General features: G+C 44.7%; 1 protein-coding gene across 1 annotated transcript in view; it reads left to right on the top strand.

Moving 5' to 3' along the window:
* pcloa (piccolo presynaptic cytomatrix protein a) overlaps positions 1-27,920 on the top strand; it is a 755,467-nt gene that overhangs the window by 488,883 nt on the left and 238,664 nt on the right. Inside the window, exons 10-12 of the mRNA XM_078553074.1 lie at positions 1,554-1,679; positions 25,165-25,273; positions 26,543-26,610. Of these exons, the coding sequence (XP_078409200.1) occupies positions 1,554-1,679; positions 25,165-25,273; positions 26,543-26,610 (303 nt within the window). The remainder of the gene's footprint in view (positions 1-1,553; positions 1,680-25,164; positions 25,274-26,542; positions 26,611-27,920) is intronic.

The raw sequence follows: 27,920 nt of genomic DNA, 5'->3' as shown, positions 1-27,920 counted from the left end.
AACAGAACACTACATGGGTCATTTTAATTCTTTGTTAGCCTCAATATGGATGCTGCTGTTGTGCTGCATCAAATAACGTTGTGTAGGTGTTTGTTTGGTTCCATTTGTTTTGTTCCATTCCCATTGCTTCCAAAACCATTCTTGCAATAGCTTTACCTCCCTCTGCCCTTGGACCCTTATTTTCCTTGGTTACATTTTGTCCCTCATGAACACTACCACCCACGGATAAGCTGAAAATGCAACAGCAACATTAACTTTCATTTAGAAAGTGCTTTTAATGTAGGAAAACGTCCCAAGCTGCTTTGTAGAGGTGTAACAAAAAGATGCCAAGTCAATGAAGGAAATATTAGGAGGAGTGATTGAAAAGTGGATAAAGATCTTGATTTAAAGGAATATCTTGAAAGGGGAAAGATAGAGAGGCTGAGAGGTTTAGGAAGGGAATTCTGATGTATGAGGGCTGAGGCAGCTAACGACATTGCTTTCACTGATGGGCAAAGGGAGGAAAAGTGCACAAGTGGTCAGAGTATATAGAGATACAGCAATGTTGTATGGCTAGAAGACGTTACAATTACAGAAAAGGACAAGGCCATTAAGTATGTGCGCGACAACTTTAAATTTGAATAATTGAAGAACCAAGATTCAGTGTAAGTTAAGAAGGATAAGGGTGATTTGTGAGCAGCACTTGGTGCAGGAGGGGATACAGTCAGTAAAGTGTGGATGAACTGAAGTTAACAGAAATTGGAGACTGGAAGTCTGACTTGGAACCCATTGAAATAATTAGGTTAAGAGATAACAAATATTGTGCAGGGTTCCAGTGGCTGATGATTTGGGGAGACAGGCCAATAATGTTACAGTGATGAAAGTGGGCAGACTTTGTGATGGAAAGCTTATGGGGTCAGCTCATGGTTCAATAGGATGCCGAGGTTGTGAAATGTCTGTTCTAATCTGAAAAACTGGCCTAGCAAGGTATGGAATTAGTGGTAAAGATAAGGAGGTTGTGTTAGAATCTGAAGTCAATGACTATTTCTTCTCAATATTTCAATGAAGGAAATTGTGCTTCATTCTAGACTGCAGATTGAATGTTCAGTCTGAAAACAGAGAGGTAGAGAAAAGGTTGAGAGAGGCGACGGAGAGGTAAAACTGACCATCCTCGGTGCACGTATGGAAGCTGACTCATTATCATCAGCTGATGTCATCAAAGGCTGAAATGTAGATGAGGGAGAGGAGTCGGAGTCAAGGATACATTCTTGGAGGAGCTGGAGTTTCAAATCCCATATCCTACCTATCACATCAAAATACCTTCACTCTGAACTCACTCATACTGCAACGGAAACCCTTATGCATGCTTTTGTTACCTCCAGACTCTTGCCGAGTAAATGATTGCAGAGGTAGGGCTCCCACTATGTGGCACAACGTTTTATGGCCAAACCCCCATAATACCTTCTAACAGATTACTTTAGTATGAAATTCCACTAACTGTTCCTTTGAAAAATGGGGTCCCAAAACATTTACTGCTTCTCATTGTTAATATCTATTGTTTATTGTTATATCAGGAAATGGACTAGGAATCAGGATTATTGGTGGGAAAGAGATTCTCGGACGAAATGGAGAAATTGGTGCTTACCTGGCCAAGATCTTTCCTGGGGGATCTGCAGAGCAAACAGGCAGTCTCACAGAAGGTAAATGAACTCTTCCTAATTCTACTGAGAAACCTTTAATTCATTCGGTCAAGATATGACAGAATCCTTGTGTCCATATCATGATTTTTCTTTCATTGAGTTAAAGATCTTTTAGATCTGATATAATATTTCTGGACTCTGGTTTGGTGTAATATGTACCTTTGTTTTTTTGCACTGAGGCACCCTTCACCATCACAAAGACAATTTAACACCATTATTGTCTCAGTGGGTGTATTACCCACATACCCTGTTGCTATGTTGTGTTTGATTCCCACAGGAAGTTTGCTCCTTGAAAGAGTTGGTACTTTAATGCACAACACTTTGGTCTGGATTTTCAAATGCTGGTGGGCTCAGGACTGCCTGTGGGTGCAATTTAAAGATCACAGTCCCAGAAGGCATATCTTCCAGAACAGGGTGCAATTTTCAAAATCCAGCCAATGGGGAGGGAACGGGGCACCTGCTTACAGCTAATTAGAAGCCCATTGAGCTCCTTGGGGAACAAGTTCATTGGCTGGGGTGGTCAGGACTGCAAATTTCAAAATGGATTCCAGTCCAAAACTGGACAGCCTCGTGTATGTTAATGCACAGCAGTCAGGTTCAAACAAGGAAGAGCTGAAAATATGTTTTGTATTACACGAAAAATCTGTACTCCATGAGGACTCTTGCATTGGAAGTGTTCATTTGCTTCATGTTGGCCGTATGGCCGCTTCAAGTTAATGCTACTGACCCTCTGAGGAGTTGCCTGTTTTCAGTAGCATACCCCATCACGGCTGCCATCTGTCTTTGTTGCTGATATCAGGCAGGTAGTTGCCGACCTCCTGGAGATCCTCCAGGCAATAATTGGACTTGCCTTCTTTCCAATTAGGGAATTTGTATTTAAAAATAAGATCATGAGAGTGACATAGCTGAGGTGTCACTTTGAAAATCTAACTCTTTATCACAACAGAAAATAATAAAAAGAATGCAAATATCACAGGAAAATTTCCTTTTTAGAAGTTATTATTTACATTTAACATTGGTAAAAACCCACTTGAAGTAAAAAATCTTCACTTAAAGGTAATCTTATTGGAATAATCAAAAGTTATACTTGTGTTTTTTTTTGCTAACAGTTAGCTTCTGTTTCTGCAAATTGGGAACTCTTGTCGAATTGATGAAACTACAATAGTAAATGGTTAATTAGGAGTTCACTCAATCTTTAAAAGCCGCTTTGCAGTACAGAATTTGAGTATTGCTGAAAAACTAGATACACTGTCGAAGATTTTCATCTTGCACTCATCACGACAGATGCAAGAGTACCACATTTCAAAGGGAACAACAATATATACTGCATGAGAAAAAGGAAGCTGATTGGTTGGCAAGTGCACTCTGATTGGTCAAGGTGTTGTAATGGAGAATCAGCCAGGGAACATTTATTCCCCCCCAAGCTTTTGTTTAAATTCAAACGAAGCAAGTCAACTCTGATTGGTGAAGGCAGTGCCATGGAGAATGTACCAGGTAACAGTTGTTCCCCAAGCTTTTGTTTGATTGAAAATGTGCAATGCTTGGATGAATTCCTTTTGTCTGCAGAGGGCTGGGCCCTGCACATGAATATATGTAGCTTCTTGATGCCGAAATAGGGTGTATCAAAGCTTTCCTGTGGGATCATTCTTACCCCAACCAGATCTTTCCTCTTTGTATATTGCGTAAGCTCATGAATGGGCCTAAGGCGTCCACTTTCAGTCCTGAAATTTGAGGTACCTCACATTACTCTCGAAGGTTAACGTGTCTCAATAATTTGAACAACAGGTGAAGTTAGCTGTCTCACGCTGCTACTGTGTAAGAGAAACACAAGTGGTATTCTCCATGAACAAGATAGATTGGAGAGGCTGGGACTCTTTTCCCTGGAGAAAAGGAGGCTGAGAGGAGACTTGATCGAGGTATTCAAGCTCCTGAGGGGAATGGAAAGGGTAAATAGTGAGAAACTGTTCCCACTCAAGAGAACATCAAAAATGAGAGGGCACAGATTCAAAATAATTCACAAAAGGAATAAATGTGATGTGAGGAAATAATTTTTTTACCCAGAGGGTGGTTGGAGTCTGGAACAAACTTCTTGAGAGGGTGGTGGAGGCAGGTTCGATCATAGTATTCAAAAGGGAATTGGATTGCTGCATGAAAAGAGAGAATGTGCAAGGTTACGGGGATAAGGCAGGGGAGCGGGACTAAGTGGAATGTTCTTTCAGAGAGCCAGTGCAGACTCAATGGGCCGAATGGCCCCCTTCTGCACTGTAAAGATTCTGTGATACTATGTCATGCCAAAAAGATGTTGTGCATGCCACACAAATAAATAGCGTGGTAAATAAATTTCAGTGCAGATGTGATGGTAGGAATGAAGGCTGTTATCACAATGGGTGGTGGATCATATCCCTTCGGCTATTCACAACAGGCAGAGAACTGACCGTACTCAACCAGCCCGTGCTTGCAACACTCAGAACATAGTGTCCAACATTAGATGTGATTCCATGATTGGACAACAGATCTTACTGAACAATCTTGAGTGTGCCAGTAATTGCATCATTAATCAAGTTAAGATGATCAGTCAGGCTTGTAATGTCGGGATCAGGACTTACACTTGCTAGAAGCTACACATATTCATACATCGGGCCCAGTCCTCTGCGGGCAATAAGGAAGATGTCCAGTCATTGCACCTTTTCAATTAAACAAAAGCTTGGAGGACAATTGTTCCCTGGTGGATTGTCCATAGCAATGCCCCAACCAATCATAGTCTACTTGCCAGCCAATCAGCTTCCTTTTTCTCATGTAGTATAAATTGTTGTTCCCTTCGAAATTTGATATTCTTGTGTCTGTCCTGATGAGTGCAAGATGAAAAACTTTGGCAGAGTGTCTCTTTTGTCAGCAATATTCAAATTTTGATGTAGGAAATTGCCTCTAAGCTATCCTAGTTAACCTAGTGAATCAATGCACCACCTGGCTTAATGCAGACCAGTGGATCTGGAGGTTTTTGCTGGGTTGGCTGATCTTCTTTTGGAGGCCTCATCACTCTGGAAAAAGAGGGGAAAAAAATAACTAGGGTCCTTGCTCTTGATTGCTAGACTAGCCTTACTAGAGACAGACAGTTTATATTTAAGGGCAAGGTTTTACTCAGATAAAAAGATGGTCACTTGACCAAACTATCAAGAGTTAGGGTTCAGGCTGCTTGTATGAAATCACCTATATCTCTGTGTGTCAGCTATGACAAACAGGAGTATTTTTTTAAAATATGAAATAAAAACAGAAAATGCTGGAAATACTTAGCAGGTCTGGCAGCATAATGTTTCAGGTCAATGACATTTCATCAGCAGTATTTTATCCGTTGTTTTTATTTATTTTTTCTTTACTGCATCTTCAAATTTAAATTAGGTTTAAGACTCAAAATTTAAATGACACCTTTATTTAAAAGCAAGCTTATCTGTAATGTTCTAAATTAACCCCTTGAGGAACAGCATTGGAACTTTGTGAACACTATAGTTACAAAACATATCAAAAGCGAATGGCTCAGATCTTCCAAGGTCCAGATCGTCAAGGTGGGAGACCCTTGATCAAGGGCACTGGATGCCTCATCGAGGGTCCCAGTATTGGCCAAGGGGGTGGTGGTGCGGGGGTCAGCGGGGAGGAAATCCTTGGGGCAGAATTTTACGACAGTGGGATTTTACGTTCCCGCTGTCATCAATGGGGTTTAGAATGTCTTGCTGCATTTTACAGCCCCATCCCCACCGAAACAGAGCCGTAAAATTCTGCCCTTGGGCTTTCTTCTAACCCCTGGCACCCATCTAGCCAGCAATCCCCAACCACAATCCCCATCCTGCCCTCACTCACCTGTGGCCTCTGTCCCTCACTGAGCCTAGGCCTCGGGTGGGTGATTGCCCGCAGTTGCCACCATTTCCCTGGTAGCACTGATGACTTCTAATTGGCTGGCTGTTCTCAGGGGGGCAGGCAGGAGGGGTATTTCTGTCCCCAGGAGCCTTGATCCTGGGGAGGGTCCGCCACTAGCCACTGATCTGACTGGCACGTAATATAGCAGGTCTCCCCCAAAGGAGGCAACACAGGGCTCTTCAGTCGGTGGGTGAGACCCCAACTGCCTTGATTAATTTCCATCCTTAGTTTAATGTCAGGAAGAACGTGAAATGCATTTTTTTTAAAAATTGTGTTCTGAAGACCTGGTCAGCCCTAATAACGCTATATTAATTGTCGTTTCTGGTTGCTCTGAGAAGATGTTAATGTACCCTCTTTTTGGAGTACTGCAGTTAATATAGCAACAGTGTTCCCACAGTCCAATTAGATGGGGAATTTCAGAATGTTGACCCAGTGAAAGGATGCCCAATAATATCCCCATTGGAATGATATGTGATTTGGAGTGAAAGCTACAATTGGTCATCTTCCTAAGAGATTGTTGCTCTTGTCCTTCTCCACAAAGTGAGCTGAGCAACTTGTTGCTAAGCAGAGGTGATGCAGAGGGTGGACATCAGGTTCAGTGATGTGGCAACATCCAAATGGACTGCCCTGTCTGGAGTGTTGAGTTTAATGACTGTTGTTGCAGCTGTATCATCCAGGGGGCTTCCAAGATATAGAAAGTGCTCACCATATTCCAGAGTCTCTCCTTCAACATATATAGAAGATGGAATATTTGGCTGAACAGGTGTGGGTTAATATATGAGTTTTATTTTGGCAATATTCAAGAATGGGCTGAGTTTCTTGAATGCAGAACTGAAGAGATCGAGAGTGTCTCATAAATCTGGTGCAGAGTGGGCAGTGACACTGCAGTCACCCGCAAACTGTAGATCATTTATGTCCATGCTGGTGCTATGACCAGGGTGGGAGGAGTGCACAGTTTCTCTAGCCCCACTACTCCACAGGTCACATCGTAAGTGTAAATGTTTTATTCACTCACCAAAATGGCTAATTGTTTACTTTTGTTATTAGATCCAGAATAAAAGAAACTTTAACCAAGCTTCTTTCAATAAACTCAGAATTATTGTTTTATTGTGAAACAAAAGTTATTTTTAAAAGCAAGTTGCAAAAACTGGTTCACATACAATTTGTAACCTGAAAGTGAAACTATATACGCCTTTAAATCCCAACACACACACACACACACACACACACAAAAAGGACAAAGCAAAAAGGATAAAGCAAGCAGAGATTGGCATTTAAGGGAAAAAAAGCACCATTTGGCCAATGGGAAACTGTATGAAAGGGGATAAAGTTCGAAGGGTTTTGATGCTGTCGATCTGGTGTTCTTGCATGCGAAGATGGATCACTGGACACAGTAGTTGTCTGGAAGTTCTTTCCAAAGGAGCTTCGGTGTGGAGGAGAACAGAGTGGAATTAATGTCCTTGGGATCCCTCTCTCTAGGCCCTGTATTCACTGGTGTTTAGAAGAATGAGAGGAGATCTCATTGAAACATATAAAATTCTGACAGGGCTGGACAGACTAAATTCAGGGATAAAAACAAAAAGCTAAAAGCTACTGTGGATGCTGGAAATCCACAACAAAAAAAACAGAATTACCTGGAAAAACTCAGCAGGTCTGGCAGCATCGGTGGAGAAGAAATCAGTCATTAACTGATTTCTTCTCCACCGATGCTGCCAGACCTGCTGAGTTTTTCCAGGTAATTCTGTTTTAAATTCAGGGATGTTGTTTCGGCTAGCTGGGGATTCTAGAACAAGGGGTCACAGTCTCAGGCTATAGGATAGGCCATTTAGAACTTAGGTGAGGAGAAATTTCTTAACTCCCAGGGTGGTAAACCTGTGGAATTCTCTTACACACAGGCTGTGGAGGCCAAGTCACTGAATATATTTAAGAAGGAAATAGGAAGATTTCTAGACTCTAACGGCATCAAGGGGTATGGGGAGAGAGCGAGAGTATGGTGTTGAAATAGAGGGTTAGCCGTGATCGCATTGAATGGCAGAAAAGGATCGAATGACCTATTCCTGCTCCTATTTTTTATGTTTCTATATTTCTCTCGTCTCAGCTTCTCAGGTTTCCAAATTCAGACGTGTTATACTGAGATGAAGATTTCTAGCTGGATACTGATAGCCACGTTGAATTTTAGTCAAGGCAGGGAGAGAGCAAGTTAGGCAATGTTCTCCTATTCAATTTATTCCCAAAACTGAGTCCAAAAAAACAAGTTCAAAGCAGAAACTCAACTCAGTCAGGTAGAAAATCGTCAGGACCTCACAGTCTGAAATAAATGTTTTTTATTCCCTCCAGTAAATAGAGCTCAAGTGAACCATAGTTCTTATCTCCTCAGGTACCTTCCTGGTCATTTAGCTGAAGTCATGTGACTTCTTGGAAAAGGCAGTTTGCTCACTGTCCAAAGTGAACTTATAACCTTTTTAAAAAAGCCCAGGTAAATTCCCATGAAAGTGTCCAAATAAATTCCATGTCCTTCCAATTTTAAAAAAAACATACGTTTCTTGGAGATTTGTATTCATAACACCGGCCAGTTTAATTTTGGCATGTAGGTGACTTGGGTTAAAGAATTTTTCATCAAGACAGCATTTAATGCTCACACCAGAGGGCAGTTGCTTTTTGATGGGGTGAATATGGGTGAATAATTTGCAGATGGCACAAAGATTGGCCGGGTGGTTAACAGTGAGGTTGAGTGCCTTAGGCTACAGGAAGGTATAGACGGGATGGTCAAATGGGCAGATAAGTGGGAGATGGAATTTAACCCTGAAAAGTGTGAGGTGATACACTTTTGAAGCAGTAATTTGACAAGGAAGTATTCAATGAACGGCATGGCACTAGGAAGTTCTGAGGAACAAAGGGACCTTGGCATGTGTGTCCATAGATCTTTGAAGGTTGAGGGGCATGTTAGTGGGGTGGTGAAAAAGGCATATGGGACACTTGCCTTTATCAATCGAAGCATAGATTACAAAAGTAGGGAGGTCATGTTGGAGTACTATGTGCAGTTCTGGTCGCCACATTATAGGAAGGATGTGATGGAACTGGAGGGGGTGCAGAGGAGATTCACCAGGATGTTGCTTGGGATGAAACATTTAAGTTATGAAGAGAGATTGCATAGACTTGTGTTGTTTTTTCAGAGAAGACTGAGGGTCGATCTGATCGCGGTGTACAAGATTATGAGGGGCATGGACAGGGTGGATAAGGAGCAGCTGTTCCCCTTAGTTGAAGGGTCAGTCACGAGGGGACATAAGTTCAAGGTGAGGGGCAGGAGGTTTAGGGGGAATGTGAGGAAAAACTTTTTTACCCAGAAGGTGGTGATGGTCTGGAACGCGCTGCTTGGGAGGGTGGTGGAGACGGGTTGCCTCACATCCTTTTAAAAGCACTTGGATGAGCACTTGGCACGTCATAACATTCAAGGCTATGGGCCAAGCGCTGGTAAATGGGATTAGGTAGGTAGGTCAGGTGTTTCTCACGTGTCGGTGCAGACTCAATGGGCCGAAGGGCCTCTTCTGCTCTGTGATTCTGTGATGAACCATGAGACTGCCGAATAAGGTCAGGAGTGAAAGAAAACAATAAGTCAAGAAGGCTCTTTCCCTCCCATTGTGCCCGTAGCAAACTTGCACTATTTTCCTAAAATGTAGCTGGGGTTGGCATTCAGGTAGGAGGCAGGAAAATTTGCCCATTTTGAACACACTACCCCTCCATGCTGCCATGATGTAAAGTGACCAAGCAGTCAAAGGCCTGGGGCAGACTTTCAAGTCATAGTTACAGTGATAAAAGCAAAATAATGTGGATGTTGGAAATATGGAATAAAAACAGAAAATGCTGGGAAACCTCAGCAAGTCTAACAGCATCTGTGGAGAGAGAAAGAGAGTTAACGTTTTGAGCCCGTATGACTCATCTTCAGGGCTGAAGAAGAGTCATACTCAATAGTTACAGAAACTGGGAGCCAGAAAACGGCCTCCTCGCTCATTGTTTCTCCATCTTTCACCACAATATCACAAAGCTCAGTCCTGCTTCTCAATGAGACTAAATTATTTAACTGTTCCATGTAACTAATGTCAATATTCAGGGCTGAGGAATGGACAAGCACATGTAACATTTCTCTTCACTTTCTGGTATGAGTAGGAGAGAGAAGATTGCAGACGGCAACTTGCGCATATCAGAAAAAGGTTCACACACCATAACCACAATGGGCAGGATTTTCCTGTGTGCAGGAGTTCCTCAGGATAGTGTCCTCGGCCCAACCATCTTCAGCTGCTTCATCAATGACCTTCCTTCCATCATAAGGTCAGAAGTGGGGATGTTCACTGATGATTGCACAGTGTTCAGCACCATTCGCGACTCAGATACTGAAGCAGTCCATGTCCAAACGCAGCAAGACCTGGGCAATATCCAGGCTTGGGCTGACAAGTGGCAAGTAATATTCACACCACACAAGTATTAGGCAATAACCATCTCCAACAAGAGAGAATCCAACCATCGCCCCTCGACATTCAATGCCATTACCATCACCGAATCCTGCATGAGCAACATCTTGGGGGTTACCATTGACCAGAAACTGAACTGGACTAGCCATATAAATACTGCGGCTACAAGAGCAGGTCAGAGGCTAGGAATCCTGTGATGAGTAACTCACCTCCCGACTCCCCAAATCCTGTCCACCATCTACAAGGCACAAGTCAGGAGTGTGATGGAATACTCCCCACTTGCCTGGATGAGTGCAGTTCCCACAACACTCAAGAAGCTTGACAACATCCAGGACAAAGCAGCCCTGCTTGATTGGCACCACATCCACAAACATTCAGTCTCTCCACCACCGATGCACAGTAGCAGCAGTGTGTACCATCTACAAGATGCACTGCAGAAACTCACCAGGGCTCCTTGGACAGCACCTTCCAAACCCATGACCACTACCATCTAGAAGGACAAGGACAGCAGATAGATGGGAACACCACCAGCTGGAAGTTCCCCTCCAAGTCACTCACCATCCTGACTTGGAAATATATCGCCATTCCTTCACTGTCGCTGGGTCAAAATCCTGGAACTCCCTCCCTAACAGCACTGTGGGTGTACCTACACCACATGGTCTGCAGCGGCTCAAGAAGGCAGCTCACCACCACCTTCTCAAGGGCAATTAGGGATGGGCAATAAATACCGGCCCAGCCAGTGGAGCCCACATCCCATGAATTAATGAAAAAAGCCTCAAAATTCATCATTGGGATCTAATTGGAGGGTCTGAGCCTGCACTTGCTGGGAGCCAGACAGGGGGACTGTTTTCCCAGAGGTAAGGTTAAAATTAAATCTCAGAGGGATAAATTCAGTAGGGTCCTCTGATCAGAGGGGAAACCCCTCCAAATGATTCATTCGGGCTGCTGGTGTAACCTTTATTCCCAGCGGCATCCCTTTGGAACATTGAGCCTTGGGCTCTGATAGTCCCTCGGACTGCGGTAGGGAGCTGCCTCCATTCCTACGGGACAAGGAGCCAGTCCACTGCCAGCAAAACACTGGCAAGCCCGAGCCATAAAGATGCAGTTTGGCTGTGTGCTGCCTGCCAGTTTATCCCCAGCCTGGAAAGCTCTTGAGCAGTTGGAAGGTATCGGGAAGCCAGGGCCCTGTGGCTAGTCACTATTTTTAAAAATTTATTCACGGGATGTGGGCTTCCCTGGCTGGGCCAGCATTTATTACCCATCCTTAATTGCCCTTGAGAAGGTGGTGATGAGCTGTCTTCTTGAACCGCTGCAGTCCATGTGGTGTAGGTACACCCACAGTACTGTTAGGGAGGGAGTTCCAGAATTTTGACCCAGTGACAGTGAAGGAACGGTGATATATTTCCAAGTCAGGATGGTGAGTGACTTGGAGGGGAACTTCCAGCTGGTGGTGTTCCCATCTATCTGCTGCCCTTGTCCTTCTAGGTGGTAGTGGTCATGGGTTTGGAAGGTCCTGTCTAAGGAGCCTTGGTGAATTCCTGCAGTGCAATTTGTAGATGGTACACACTGCTGCTACTGTGTGTCGGTGGTGGAGGGAGTGTATGTTTGTGAATGTGGTGCCGATCAAGCGGGCTGCTTTGTCCTGGACGGTGTCGAGCTTCTTCAGTGTTGTAGGAGCTGCACTCATCCAGGCAAGTGGGGAATATTACATCACACTCCTGACTTTTAGATGGCGGACAGGCTTTGAGGAGTCAGGAGGTGAGTTACTCACCCAGGATTCCTAGCCTCTGACCTGCTCTTGTAGGCATAGTATTTATATGGCTGGTCCAGTTCAGTTTCTGGTCAATGGTAACCCCCAGGATGTTGATAGTGGGGGATTCAGTGATGGTAATGCCATTGAACATCAAGGGGCGATGGTTAGATTCTCTCTTGTGGAGATGGTCATTGCCTGGCACTTATGCGTCGTGAATGTTACTTGCCACTTGTCAGCCCAAGCCTGGATATTGTCCAGGTCTTGCTGCATTTGGACACTGACTGCTTCAGTATCTGAGAAGTTTCAAATGGTGCTGGACATTGTGCAATTATCAGTGAACATCCCCACTTCTGACCTTATGATGGAAGGAAAGTCATTGATGAAGCAGCTGAAGGTGGTTGGGCTGAGGACACTACCCTGAGGAATTCCTGCAGTGATGTCCTGGAGCTGAGATGACTGACCTCCAACAACCACAACCATCTTCCTTTGTGCTCAGTATAACTCCAACCAGTGGAGAGTTTTCCCCCTGATTCCCATTGACTCCAGTTTTGCTAGGGCTCCTTGATGCCACACTCGGTCAAATGCTGCCTTGATGTCAAGGGCAGTCACTCTCACCTCACCTCTAAGTTCAGCTCTTTTGTCCATGTTTGAACCAAGGCTGTAATGAGGTCAGGAGCTGAGTGGCCCTGGCGGAACCCAAACTTGGCGTCAGTGAGCAGGTTATTGCTAAGCAAGTGCCGCTTGATAGCACTGTTGATGACCCCTTCCATCACTTTACTAGGGAACGAGAATAGACTGATGGGTCAGTAATTGGCCGAGTTGGATTTGTCCTGCTTTTTGCGTTCAAGACATACCTGGGCAATTTTCCAAATAGCCGGGTAGATGCCAGTGTTGTAGCTGTACTGGAACAGCTTGGCTAGGGGTGCAGCAAGTTCTGGAGCACAAGTGCTCAGTACTGGTGCTGGAATGATGACAGGGCCCATAGCCTTTGCAGTATCCTGTGCCTTCAGCCGTTTCTTGATATCAGGTGGAGTGAATCAAATTGGCTGGATACTAGCATCTGTGATGCTGGGGACCTCCGGAAGAGGCCGAGATGGATCATCCACATGGCACTTCTGGCTGAAGATTGTTGCGAATGCTTCAGCCTTATCTTTTGCACTGATGTGCTGGGCTCCTCCATCATTAAGGATGGGGATATTTGTGGAGCCTCCTCCTCCAATGAGTTGTTTAATTGTCCACCACCATTCATGACTGGATGTGACAGGACTGCAGAGCTTAGATCTAACCAGTTGGTTGTGGGACCAATTAGCTCTGTCTATCACTTGCTGCTTATGCTGTTTGGCATACCAATAGTCCTGCATAGCTTTACCAGATTGAAATCTCATTTTTAGGTGTGCCTGGTGCTGCTCCTGGCATGCCCTCCTGCACTCTTCATTGAACCAGGGTTGATCCCCTGGCTTGATGGTAATGGTAGATGTGCTGGGCCATGAGGTTACAGATTGTGTTCGAGTACAATTCTGCTGCTGCTGATGGCCCACAGTGTCTCATGGATGCCCAGTCTTGAGCTGCTAGATCTGTTCGAAATCTATCCCATTTAGCACGGTGGTAATGCCACGCAACACGATGGAGGGTATCCTCAATGTGAAGGTGGGACTTTGTCTGTGGGACTGTGCGGTGGTCATTCCTACCGATACTGTCATGGACAGATGCATCTGTGGCTGGCAGGTTGGTGAGGATGAGGTCAAGTGTGTTTTTCCCTCTTGTTAGTTCCCTCACCACCTGCCGCAGACCCAGTCTAGCAGCTATGGCATTTAGGACTCAGCCAGCTCAGTCAGTAGTGGTGGTACCGAGCCACTCTTGGTGATGGACATTGAAGTCCCCCACCCAGAGTACATTCTGCACCCTTGCTACCCTCAGTGCTTCCTCCAAGTGGTGTTCAACATGGAGGAGGCACTGATTCATCAGCTGAGGGAGGGCGGTATGTGGTAATCAGCAGGAGGTTTCCTTGTCCATGTTTGGGATGATGCCATGAGACTTCATGGGGTCTGGAGTCGATGTTGAGGACCCTCAGGGCAACTCCCTCCTGACTGTAAAGCACTGTACCGCCACCTCTGCTGGGTCTGATCTGCCGGTGGGACAGGACATACCCAGGGATGGTGATGGTGGTGTCTGGGACATTATCTGTAAGGTATGATTCCGTGAGGATGACTATGTCAGGCTGTTGCTTGACCAGTCTGTGAGACAGCTCTCCCAATTTTGGTGCTAGCCCCCAGATGTTAGTAGGGAGGACTTGGCAAGTCAACAGGGCTGCAATTGCTGTTGTCGTTTCCGGTACCTAGGTGCATCTGCTTTCATTCCTTCTTTGTCTTTGTAGCAGTTTGTCACAACTGAGTGGCTTCCTCGGCCACTCAGAACTCACTGGAGGGCATTTCAGAGTCAACCACATTGCTGTTGGTCTGGAGTCACATGTAGGCCAGACCAGGTAAGGACGACAGATTTCCTTCCCTAAAGGGCATTAATGAGCCAGATTCATGGTCATCATTTGACTCTTAATTCCAGACTTTTATTGAATTCAAATTCCACCATCTGCCATGGGGGGATTTGAACCCGGGTCCCCAGAGCATTACCCAGGGTCTCTGGGTTATTAGTCCAGTGACAATAGCACTATGCCATTGCCTCCCCTTTCCTGGGCATGTACCCGCTTCCACCTCCTGCCACCCCTGCCCAGTGTGTCAGTTAAAGAAATATAAAGAACTAGAATCAGAGAAAGTTTTTGCACAAAAGGAGACCATTCAATTCTTCATGTCTGTTTCATCTTAAGTTTGGGATCTAGATGGGGTTTCTTTAGGGTTTACCTGTTATCCTAAAAATGCTACCATAGCCTGTTATTCATAAAAACCTTTCTTGTTTATTTACAGATCTATATACATTTCAGTATTCTACACAAAGTTCTGCTTCTAATTCCCACCAGATTTCAGTTACTTAATCATGTGACATCGCATTACAGTTACATCAGTAGTTACACCCATATCAGCTGCTCCAGATGTTAACTCTACATCTCCCCCCAAGTCTTTATCCCAACTATATACATCCTCTTACATCTGCCCCCCAAAGTCTCAGACTTCACAGTCTCCTTGGTGCCTTGTCCAGCCTCCCTGATCTGGTCCTGATTTTATTTTGAGGTTAGTGATGAACTGCCCTCTCTCATCATTCGATAGGCATGTCTCCTGTCTGGGTGCTTGTAGAGTTTCTACTTATTCCTGGTCCCTTGTCTCTATCTGGATCTAAATAGTATGTCCAAAGTTCCATTGGTTTCCTTCCCAATGATGTCAAGGGTCTTCAGTTCATTCTGATATTTCCCTGATCCATCTCAATTCTATAAGATCTCGGTTGTGGAGCTCTTTCTATCACTCTGCCTTCTTCCTGTTGATCTCGTATCCACACTCTCTCCCTGGGCAAGTCTCGTGCTCTGTGCCTGAAGGTGAAATTCTGAGCTTCACTGTCTCTTTGTTGCCCCTCATGCTCTCTAACCTTCATGGCCATCTGGGATAGTGTTAGGTTGTAGTGCTTGTACTGGGGCTGGAAGTTGTGTTCACAACTGTCTTCCCATTCATGGTTCTGATGGTGAGAATCTAATTTTTAGTGATGAGGCTCCATAGTTAAGAAGGACTAAGTTAATATTTTTGTTCTTTTTCATCAATTCCTCTTTCTGCTTCTCCGTTCGGCTGAGGATATTTTGGTGAATGAGTCATATTCATGAAACCATATTCCTGCACAAAGTTATGCAATAGCTCATTACAAACCCGTCTGCTGTCCAACACCACAGCTTTCAGATACCCACGTGTCGTGAAGATTCTTCTTGGTGATGCAATGACTGCCTCTGCCTTGGTACTACATAATCTGCTCACTTCAAACCACCTGGACTAGGAATCATTGACAATGATGAAAACTTTACCTTTAAACTCAAATAATCCATTCCCCAGCCCAGCCATGGTCTCGAAGGAAAAGTGCAGGTTGTCTATGGTTCAATCTGTTGTTGGCTGTTCACTGCACACATGAGGCAATTTGTGATTAACTCCTCAATGGAGTGACCGAGGCCCGGCCTCCAGACTGACCGAGGCCCGGCCGACAGACTGACCGAGGCCCGGCCGACAGACTGACCGAGGCCCGGCCCACAGACTGACCGAGGCCCAGCCGACAGACTGACCAGACTGACCGAGGCCCGGCCGCCAGACTGACCGAGGCCCGGCCGCCAGACTGACCGAGGCCCGGCCGCCAGACTGACCGAGGCCCGGCCCACAGACTGACCGAGGCCCGGCCGCCAGACTGACCGAGGCCCGGCCGACAGACTGACCGAGGCCCGGCCGACAGACTGACCGAGGCCCGGCCGACAGACTGACCGAGGCCCGGCCGACAGACTGACCGAGGCCCGGCCGACAGACTGACCGAGGCCTGGCTGACAGACTGACTGCTGGGCTCTTGTTCAGTTTTTCAAAATTCCTAAGTGAGCGATTTTTGTCCAATGTGAAGCCGAAGTGTTTTGGGGAGTGACTAGTCCATCATCAAGTGCCAAAGAGCTGGGTTGTTAGGAGTATACTCTAGCCATCTGTTCTGGCAATATTCTTTTATTTGGATGCGTTTATCATCCTGTTGTTGTTCTTACTTCATCTCTTGTCATCTCTTTTCCGTATCTTCCTTTGAGAAGAATATTTAGGATAGCAGAGTTTCTTTTCCCACCAACAGAGTCAGTGGACAACCCATTGCAGCCGGTAGTGACCGCCTCACAGTTATTTCACGCTCCAACAAGCATTCATTGGCTGGAGGCAGAACTTCCGCCACTCACTTGAGAGCAAGTCCCACCTCAAGGAGCTGCCAGACAATCTGATTGGCCAGTAGCTCTCTAGTCCCAGTACCATCAGAAGCTGCAGTCAGCAGGATTGGGAGCACCAGCACTCCCCACAGTCAAAGTCCCAGAGTCCAGAACCAGGTAAACGTGCAGGGCTCAGGGTAGGGAGGGGAGGCCCAAGGGTTGGAGAGGTTGGGGTATTGATGAAGAGGCCGGGGGGGTGGGAGGGGGGAACCCTTCAGGCCTCTGCCCCTTCCCCCTTGAAGCCTGAACAGAGTCACATTTCAGACTTCCTCCCAGTTCCTAAATCCCTCCCGCCAGCCTGAAAATTGAGGCTGGGAAGGAAACGGCCCTTAAGTGGCCACTAATTGACCACTTAAGGGTCTCAATTGGGGCAGGGGCAGGAGTACTGTCCTGGACCTCGTCTGTCCCACTGTAACTTGTGAAGTGATAGGGACGGGCGAGAGCCAATTGAGAAGACCATCTGAGGAACTTTACAGGCTCCTCCCACCTACAAACCGACATTGTGGGTGTACACTAACAACACGGTGGGTGTACACTAACAACACGTTGGGTGTACACTAACAACACGGTGGGTGTACAACAACACGGTGGGTGTACAACAACACGGTGGGTGTACACTAACAACATGGTGGGTGTACACTAACAGTACGGTGGGTGTACAACAACAACACGGTGGGTGTACACTAACAACACGGTGGGTGTACACTAACAACACGGTGGGTGTACAACAACAACACGGTGGGTGTACACTAACAGTACGGTGGGTGTACAACAACAACACAGTGGGTGTACACTAACAACATGGTGGGTGTACACTAACAATACGGTGGGTGTACACTAACAACATGGTGGGTGTACGCTAACAATACGGTGGGTGTACACTAACAACACGGTGGGTGTACACTAACAACACGGTTGGTGTACACTAACAACACGGTGGGTGTACACTAACAACACGGTGGGTGTACACTAACAGTACTGTGGGTGTACACTAGCAACACATTGGGTGTACACTAACAACACGGTGGGTGTACACTAACAGTACTGTGGGTGTACACTAGCAACACATTGGGTGTACACTAACAACACGGTGGGTGTACACTAACAACACGGTGGGTGTACACTAACAACACGGTGGGTGTACACTAACAGTACTGTGGGTGTACACTAGCAACACATTGGGTGTACACTAACAACACGGTGGGTGTACACTAACAACACGGTGGGTGTACACTAACAACATGGTGGGTGTACACTAACAACACGGTGGGTGTACACTAACAATACGGTGGGTGTACACTAACAACACGGTGGGTGTGCACTAACAACACGGTGGGTGTGCACTAACAACACGGTGGGTGTGCACTAAGAACACGGTAGGTGTACACTAAGAACACGGTGGGTGTGCACTAAGAACACGGTGGGTGTGCACTAACAACACGGTGGGTGTGCACTAACAACACGGTGGGTGTACACCAACAAGACGGTGGGCGTACACCAACAAGACGGTGGGTGTACACTAACAACACGGTGGGTGTGCACTAACAAGACGGTGGGTGTACACTAACAACACGGTGGGTGTACACTAACAAGACGGTGGGTGTGCACTAAGAACACGGTGGGTGTACACTAACAACACTGTTTTCCCTAACCCTGTCTATTTGCTTACTATGTTTGTGAAACTCTCTGGGATGTTCACTACACTACAATTAAACAAGAATTACACTGTTTTCAAAATATAGGATGAAGGACTATCAACATTCAGATCCATTGTTTTTGTTGCATCAGTAATGATATAAAATACTTCAGCAAAATGGCTTTGTATAATTTGCAGTGATATCAATTCTAAACTGGAATTGAAGTAAAAATGAGTATTTGTTGTAAAACTGTGATTCGTTTATAAATGTTGTGAGTCATTCAAATGTAATTGAATAAGGTTCATCTCAGAGAACAACATTTTAGGATCCCAGTATATGAATATTTTGAAACATTATTTAAATGAATTCTTAGGTGCAAAATGATGACTCAGAACCTGTTTCTGAAAACGCTCCATCACTGAGGATCCCTCTCACCTCAGGCAGGATTTTAACTGCGGGGGTGATAAAGAGAAGTCACAGCCATTTCTGCCCCACTGAGGTACCTAAACATTCAGTCCTGCTGTCTCAGTCTGTTGTAGATCAATTGATAGAGCTTGATTGCTGTGATTGGTCAGCAACTCTATTATCATTCAACCGTACAACTATCAGGATAAAAGAGGGTAAACTGAATGAACCAAGGTCTTTTGGTTCTGGTGAAGAGTCATACGGACTCAAAACGTTAACTGCACCCCTCTTCGCAGATGCTGCCAGACCTGCTGAGTTTTCCAGGTATTTTTGTTTTTGTTTTGGATTTCCAGCATCCGCAGTTTTTTGCTTTTATCAAGGTCTTTTGGGTCTAGCTGTTCCAATGTTCCTTGCTGCTTCTATGGGCTTTGACCATTTAGTGAATTCATTGTGTATTTTGACACCTCCCTTTCACCAAAATGTACAGACAAGGCTGACACTGACAGTGGACACATTCATAACTTTCACTATTGCCAAGGCAACCACCCCGATACATGCAACTTGGTGGAAATGTAAAGCCCAACGGAGATACATTTGTCTTGATACAGGTAAAGAGACTATTGATGAATGCTTTCAACAGGAGACTTTTAAAATTACTATTTTTAAAAAATTCATTCAAGGAATGTGGGCTTCGCTGGCTGGGCCAGCATTTATTACCCATCCCTAATTGCCCTTGAGAAGATGGTGGTGAGCTGCCTTCTTGAACCGCTGCAGTCCATGTGGTGTAGGTATACCTGTTAGGGAGGGATTCCAGGACATTGACCCAGTGACAGTGAAGGAACGGTGATATATTTCCAAGTCAGGATGGTGAGTGGCTTGGAGGGGAAATTCCAGGTGGTGGTGTTCCCATCTATCTGCTGTCCTTGTCCTTCTAGATGGTAATGTTAATGGGTTTGGAAGGCACAGTCTGTATTACTGTAAAGGGCCTTGCCTCTTCAGTACTATTGCTGGAATATTTTCAGAGCCCATAGCCTTTGCAGTATCCAGTACCTTCAGCCGTTTCTTGCTAATTCCTGCAGTGCATCTTGTAGATGGTACACACTGCTGCTACTGTGCGTCGGTGGTGGAGGGAGTGAATATTTATGGATGTGCTGCCATTCAAGCAGGATGCTTTATCCTGGATGGTGTCAAGTTTCTTGAGTGTTGTGGGAGCTGCATTCATCCAGGCAAGTGGGGAGCATCCCATCAAACTCCTGACTTGAAGAAGTGGACAGGCTTTGGGGAGTCAGGAGGTGAGTTAGTCGCCACAGGATTCCTAGCCTCTGACCCGTTCTTGTAGCCATGGTATTTATATGGTTAGTCCAGTTCAGTTTCTGGCAAATGGCAACCCCCAGGATGTTGTTAGATGGAGGTTCAGTGATGGTAATGCCATTGAATGTCAAGGCGCGATGGTTGGATTCTCTGTTATTGGGGATGGTCACTGCCTGGCACTTGTGTGGTGTGAATATTACTTGCTACATGTCAGCCCAAGCCTGGATATTGTCCAGGTCTTGCTGTATTTTGACATGGACTGTTTCAGTATCTGAGGAGTCACAAATGATGCTGAACATTGTGCAATCATCAGCGAACATCCCCATTTCTGACCTTATGATGGAAGGCAGTTCATTGGTGAAGCAGCTGAAGATGGTTGGGCCAAGGACACTACCCTGAGGAACTCCTGCAGTCATGTCTTGGACTGACCACCAATAACCACAACCATCTTCCTTTGTGCTAGGTATGACTCCAACCAGCGGAGAATTTTCCCCCTGATTCCCATTGACTCCAGTTTTGCTAGGGCTCCTTGATACCACACTCAGTTAAATGCGACCTTGATGTCAAGGACAGTCACTCTCACCTCACCTCGGGAGTTCATCTCTTTTGTCCATGTTTGAACCAAGGCTGTAATGAGGTCAGGAGCTGAGTGGCCCTGGCGGAACCCAAACTGGGCATCAGTGAGCAGGTGTCGCTTGATAGTACTGTTGATGACCCCTTCCATCACTTTACTGATGATCAAGAGTAGACTGATGGGGCAACAATTGGCCGGGTTGGATTTATCCTGCTTTTTGTGTACAGGACATACCTGGGCAATTTTCCACATAGCTGGGTAGATGCCAGTGTTGTAGCTGTACTGGAACAGCTTGGCTAGGGGCGCAGCAAGTTCTGGAGCACAAGTCTTCAGTACTATTGCCGGAATATTGTCAGAGCCCACAGCCTTTGCAGCATCCAGTGCCTTCAGCCATTTCTTGCTATCACGTGGAGTGAATCGAATTGGCTGAAGACTGGCATCTGCGATGCTGGGGACCTCTTGAGGAGGCCGAGATGGATCATCCACTCAACACTTCTGGATGAAGATTCTAGCAAATGCTTCAGCCTTATCTTTTGAACTGATGAGCTGGGCTCCTCCATCATTGAGGATGAAGATATTTGTGGAGCCTCCACCTCCAATGAGTTGTTTAATTGTTCACCACTATTCATGACTGGATGTTGCAGGACTGCAGACGCAGATCTGACTGCAGATCTGATCCATTAGTTGTGGGATCACTTAGCTCTGTCTATCAATTGCTGCTTATGCTGTTTGACATGCAAGTAGTCCTGTATTGTAGCTTCACCAGATTGATGCCTCATTTTTAGGTATGCCTGGTGCTGCTCCTGGCATGCCCTCCTGCACTCTTCATTGAACCAAGATTGTTCTCCTGGCTTGTTGGTAATGGTAGAGTGAGGGATATGCTGGGCCATGAGGTTACAGAATGTGTTCGAGTACAATTCTACTGCTGCTGATGGCCCACAGCACTTCATGAATGCACAGTCGTGAGTTTCTAGATGTGTTTGAAATCTATCCCATTTAGCACGGTGGTAAAGCCACACAACACGATGGAGACGTGAATGTGAAGGCAGGACTTTGTCTCCACAATGGCTGTGTAGTGGTCACTCCTACCAATACTGTCATGGACAAATGTATCTGCAGCAGGCAGGTTGGTGAGGATGAGGTCAAGTATGTTTTTCCCTCTTGTTGGTTCCCTCACCACCTGCTGCAGACCCAGTCTAGCAGCTATGTCCTTTAGGACTCAGCCAGTTCGGTCAGTAGTGGTACCACCGAGTCACTCTTGATGATCAACATTGAAGCCCCAGCCATAGTACATTCTGCGCCCTTGCCATCCTCAGTGCTTCCCCCAAGTGGTGTTCAACATGGAGGAGCACTGATTCATCAGCTGAGGGAGGGCAGTACGTGGTAATCAGCAGGAGGTTTCCTTGGCCATGTTTGATCTGATGCCATGAGACTTCATGGGGTCCAGAGTCAATGTTAAGGCCTCCCAAGGAACTCCCTCCCGACTGTATACCACTATGCTGCCACCTCTGCTGGGTCTGTCCTGCCAGTGGGATAGGACATACCCAGGGATGGTGATGGTGGTGAGGATGACTATGTCAGGCTGTTGCTTGACTAGTCTGTGAGACAGCTCTCCCAATTTTGGCACTAGCCCCCAGATATAGTAAGGATGACTTTGCAGGGTCGACAGGGCTGAGTTTGCCATTGTCGTTACTGGTGCCAAAATAGATGCCGGGTGGTCCGTCCAGTTTGTAGCGGTTTGATACAACTGAGCGTCCATGTCAGAGGGCAAAGAGTCAACCACACGGAGGGCAGACCAGGTAAGGACGACAGATTTCTTTCCCTAAAGGCATTAGTGAACCAGATGGGTTTTTAAACAACAAATGATAATGGTTTCATGGTCATCATTGGACTTTAATTTCCAGATTTTTATTGAATTCAAATTCCACCATCTGCCGTGGTGGGGATTGGAACCCAGGTCCCCTGAGTATTCGCCTGGGTCTCTAGATTATTCGTCCAGTGACAATACCACGATGCCATCCCCTCCCCTTTAATTAAACATCCCAGCATTCTATGCAAACAATCAACTACATTCAAGATGATATCTTAAAAATAATCTTTGTTAGGTTATACAGAACTTGAGTATTGCTGAAAAAAGACACATGCCAAAGCGCTCCATCTTTCACTCTTCAGGATATTCGCAAGAATACCAAATGTGAAGAAGACAACAATTTATACTCTGTGAGAAGAGAGTGCTGATTGGTTGTCACATGGACTCCGATTGGTTGAGACATTGCCATGGAGAATTGGGAGACGGTGGCATTGTGGTTATTGTCACTAGACCTAAAATTCCAGAGTCCCAGAGAAATGCTCTGGGAACCGGGTTTGAATCCATCATGGCAGATGGTGAAATTTGAATTCAATTAAAAGATCTGGAACTGTAAGTCTGATGAAGACTGTGAAACCATTGTTATAAAAACCTATCTGATTCACTAATGTCCTTTTGGGAAATCTGCTGTCCTTACTTGGTCTGATCTGCATTACATGTGACTCCAGACCCACAGCAATGTGGTTGACTCTTTAAGATGCCCTTTGAACAAGGGCAATTAGGGATGGGCAATAAATGCTGGCTTAGCCAGCGACACCCACATCCCATGACCAAATATAAAAGAAAGTTAACTGATGATTGATAGTTAACTAGCCCAGCTTTGTTTAAATTCAAACTAGGCATGTTGATTTGGATTGGTCAAGGCATTGCCTTGGGGAAAGGCCCAGCGAATGACTCGCCTATTTTGTTCAGTTGAAACAGACACAATGTGTGTACATGCTCTTTCTGTCTACAAAGGACAGGACCATGTGCATTAATATACGTAGCTTCCAGTACACGTAAATGTGCCACATTGTGAGCCACACTGGTGATCTTAAATTGGATGTCAGCATGATTCTTAGCACACACAGGATTATTTAGCAAACGCTGTCCAATCACGGAATCACATTTACTGTTGGACACTGTGTTTTGAGTTTTGCAAGCACGGGCTGATTGGGTACAGTCAGTACTTTGCCTATTACAAACAGCCGAGGGGACATACTGTTTGATATGATCTGCCAGTCTTTGGGACTTACGACTGGCGGACCTACACCAGGCCATTCGGCAAATGATATGGTATGTGTGCACTGTCCAAAGACAGGTCCTGATCTGATTGTCTGCTGATTCTTCATCCTGAACCATTTTTGTGGCAGTTTTTGTCAGTGGTGGCTTGCATTGCCTTCCTCTTTCAGGGGCAGGGTAAGGAAGCAAGTCTTAACTCTACCTCAGTTAGGGAGGAAATTGAACCCACAGTGTGGACGTTTTTCTATATACATGAGCCATCTAGCCAACTGAGCCAACCAGGCCCCTATATTAGGCAAAAAAGATAGCAAAATAACCGTGATTAATTTGATTTCTTCTTAGCATTCCTGTTGTTAACAGATAACAGCTGAGCATGTATTATGATCATGGGAATATCTGTAGTCTGAAGCTGGCTGAAAAAAATGTGCAGATGTAGCTAATGCAAAAGAAATATGGAAAATTATTTCCTATTGATGATGAAACCCTCTTTTGGCCCTCTGTTTGCAAATCATTTAACAACAGCCCTGCTATTAAAGTTGTACAATATAAAGCCAATTTTGTAAGCTATCTCATGTGTTATTTTGGCAATAAAGAAAATGAAAGATGCCTGTATAGGAAAGATGGTAGCCTTTATAAATGCATATTTGTTGTAATTTTTGCCATTTATTTTGTGCAGCTTTCAATGTTTTGGGCCATAATTATCGACCCTTTCTATTGACTCGCTAACATTACTGTAAGTGTAAGTTGGAGCATCAATGGTTTTGCTTAACCTCAACTGTTCCTTCTTATCTTTGACCATTCTCTGAAAAATTTGAAATGTGCTTTGATTTGATAAGTAAAAAAAATGCATGTTTGGTGTGTTTTAAGATTTTCTCTAGGTTTGCTGTGAAATAATTATTGAACTCATTGAAGTGTTTTAGATATTGTTGACGCCCAAATTTAATTAGACATTTTGGATGCTGTGGCAGATCTGTTAATTGTTTAGTAATTGAGTATTTAATTGTGCCCAGGTGGTGAGCCAACCAGGGATTCACTTTGTCTCCTCTAAATAGGAACAGACTGAAACTATGGTTGTTGGATTAGGAGGTACATGTTTGTAACATGCATCCCTGTAAATTATGCATCTAAAATTGTGTAATGCTTGGCTCTAGTTCTATCCTTTGTCACCTAGCTTTCTGGAGTAGAACATTTGTGACATACTCCAAAATATTGTGATATTTCTAACGAGGTGTTTTACAACAGCTATTACTTCTATCTCAGCTAAATATATTAGTGACAACTAACTGAAATAGTAACCCATCTGAGCTAAGCAATACATCATTAGAGATTGTGACAGGCTTTCAGTGATGGAGAATTAGTTGAAGATGAAATGACCTATCTAGGATTACAAGAATTGGCTGATACTCACATATAGCCAATACTGTACTTGTGGATGTTTTTGACAATCCCATTCTGTGTACCTTGTTTGGTAGGAATGCAAGTTCTTGAATGGAATGGAATTCCTTTGACTGGTAAAACCTACGAGGAGGTTCAATGCATCATTGGTGTGCCAATTGGGGAAGCTGAAATATGTGTAAGACTGTGAGTTTTTCCCCACCTTTCTGTTTACCATTCAAACTTCATGACTTTTGTTTTACATCATATTAAGGTGAAACCTTTATAAAACTCAATTTATATGATGGCTGCATCATCTTCGATAATTGGTGTGTACTAAAATACAGAGGAATACAACAATACTGGTGAAGGACCTTTTCATTTCAACTGTTCCCTCAAATAAAAATAGTGTTCAGTATTAATAATTGTACATATTATTCTCTTAGCTTAAAACTGTATACCCTTCCCAAAGTAAGTTAAATATTTATTGTATCTCAGGCCTAAATCATCAGCTTGAAGATAAAAATGTTGAAATGAAAAGAGTCTTCAAGGAAGATATTCACAACTGAACTTTTCAAAGGGAATCTCAAACTAAGTTATCTACTTAAGCTAATAAGATGTTTTTCTATGATTCCAAAAGCTGACAAAAACTGAAAGTGAACTATTAAATGCATTTTTAGATGGACCTAATAATACTACATTGAGCTATCTCTATTCCCACAACTTTCTTCCTTTCTCCCCTGTATTGAAGAGAGCAGCTCACTCTGGAGTGTGATTCCAAATATGCCAAAAACCTTCCATCAAATGGCAGTGTTATTTAAATACTTGACAATGACACTGTCAACTCATTCCCTCTTCTCTTTGCTTCTCTCCCTAACACAACATGCAGAAGAGAGTTTGAAATTACAGCTCAGACTGGTCAAATAAGCAAATTTCAAGTAGGAAATCTTAGAATCTGTAAATCTGCATTACTCATATGGTGCCATGCAGTTGTTGGTTTGTTTATTGGAGGATAGAGGGATGGCACGATGCTTCACAACCGCAACAAGACATTATTTCTTCACCCAAATTTTCTACAACATCTGAATTAAAGCAAAGAATAGTTTGAGGCTGGTTTTAATAGGCCAAAATAATAAGAGACTTCAGCTCATGTATAGTTACACATGGTAGAGAAAACAATGACCAGTCATCTTCATTGATACATGGATTTTTTAAAAAAATTGACATGGATAAAATCGAATACATTATAATAATTGTTCATACTTATTTGGATAATAAAGATTTCACTTTAAAACAACATCCATTAGCTGTTTGACACAACACTACAGGCAGTTCAATGGTGCATCAAGAATGGGGGATGCATGGAAACCACTCTTGTATCATTATCCATGATCACATTTTCTTTGCAATTTAACAGTAAAATGCTAATGGGACCATTAAAAATGATCTGAAAATATTATTAATATTTTCCTTTAGGGACCTCAACATGCTATCGGATTCGGAGGACCTCCAGCATTTGGAGCTGCACACCCAAGCAAAGGCTGGTAGGACAGTATTTATACTAAGCTACATTTTTTCATTCATTGACAGGATGTGGGCTTCCCTGGCTGGGCCAATGTTTATTTCCCATCCCTAGTTGCCCTTGAGAAGGTGGTGGTGAGCTGCCTTCTGGAACCGTTGCAGTCCATGTGGTGTAGGTACACCCACAGTGCTGTTAGTAAGGGAGTTCCAGGATTTTGATCCAGCGACAGTGAAGGAACAGTGATATATTTCCAAGTCAGGACGGTGAGTGACTTGGAGGGGAACTTCCAGGTGGTGGTGTTCCCATCAATCCACTGCCTTTGTGCTTCTAGATGGTAGTGGTCATGGGTTTGGAAGGTGCTGTCTAAGGAGCCTTGGTGAGTTCCTGCAGTGCATCTTGTAGATGGTACACACTGCTGCTACTGTGCATCGGTGGTGGAGGGAGTGAATGTTTGTGGATGTGGTGCCAATCAAGCGGGCTGCTTTGTCCTGGATGGTATCAAGCTTCATGAGTGTGTTGGGAGCTGCACTCATCCAGGCAAGTGGGGAGTATTCCATCACACTCCTGACTTGTACCTTGTAGATGGTGGACAGGCTCTGTGGAGTCAGAAGGTGAGTTACTTGCCACAGGATTCCTAGCCTCTGACCTGCACTTGTATTTATATGGCTAGTCCAGTTCAGTTTCTGGTCAATGGTAACCCCCAGGATGTTGATTGTGGGGGTTCAGTGATGGTAACGCCATTGAATGTCGAGGGGCAATGGTTAGATTCTCTCTTGTTGGAGATGGTCATTGCCTGGCACTTGTGTGTCGTGAATGTTACTTGCCACTTGTCAGCCCAAGCCTGGATACAAGTCTTGCTGCATTTGGACATGGACTGCTTCATGGGCTTTTTTTATTATTCATTCATGGGATGCGGGCTTCACTGGCTGGGCCTGCATTTATTGCCCATCCCTAGTTGCCCTTGAGAAGGTGATGGTGAGCTGCCTTCTTGAACCGCTGCAGTCCCTGTGGTGTAGGCACACCCACAGTGACTTTACATTGGATTATGTGGGATATATGTCATAGAAACAGGCCATTTGACCCAAAGAGTCCATTTGGCATTTATGCTCCAGTCTAGCCTACTCCCATCATTTCTCATTCAAATGTATTATCGTAACCCTCTATTCCCTTCTCCCTCATATGCTTGTCTATTTCCCCCTGAAATGCATCTATTCTATTGGCCTCAACCACTCCCCATTGGAGCAAGTTCCACACGTTGGCTAACGGAGTTACTTCTGAATTTCCTATTGGATTTCTTGGTGACTATGTTATATTGATGGCCTCTAATTACTT

Source organism: Cetorhinus maximus, chromosome 12, assembly GCF_964194155.1.
Source record: "Cetorhinus maximus chromosome 12, sCetMax3.hap1.1, whole genome shotgun sequence".
In the NCBI taxonomy this organism is placed as follows: domain Eukaryota; kingdom Metazoa; phylum Chordata; class Chondrichthyes; order Lamniformes; family Cetorhinidae; genus Cetorhinus; species Cetorhinus maximus.
The sequence above is the reverse complement of the archived record's forward strand: the minus strand, read 5'-3'. Positions and strand labels throughout refer to the sequence as shown.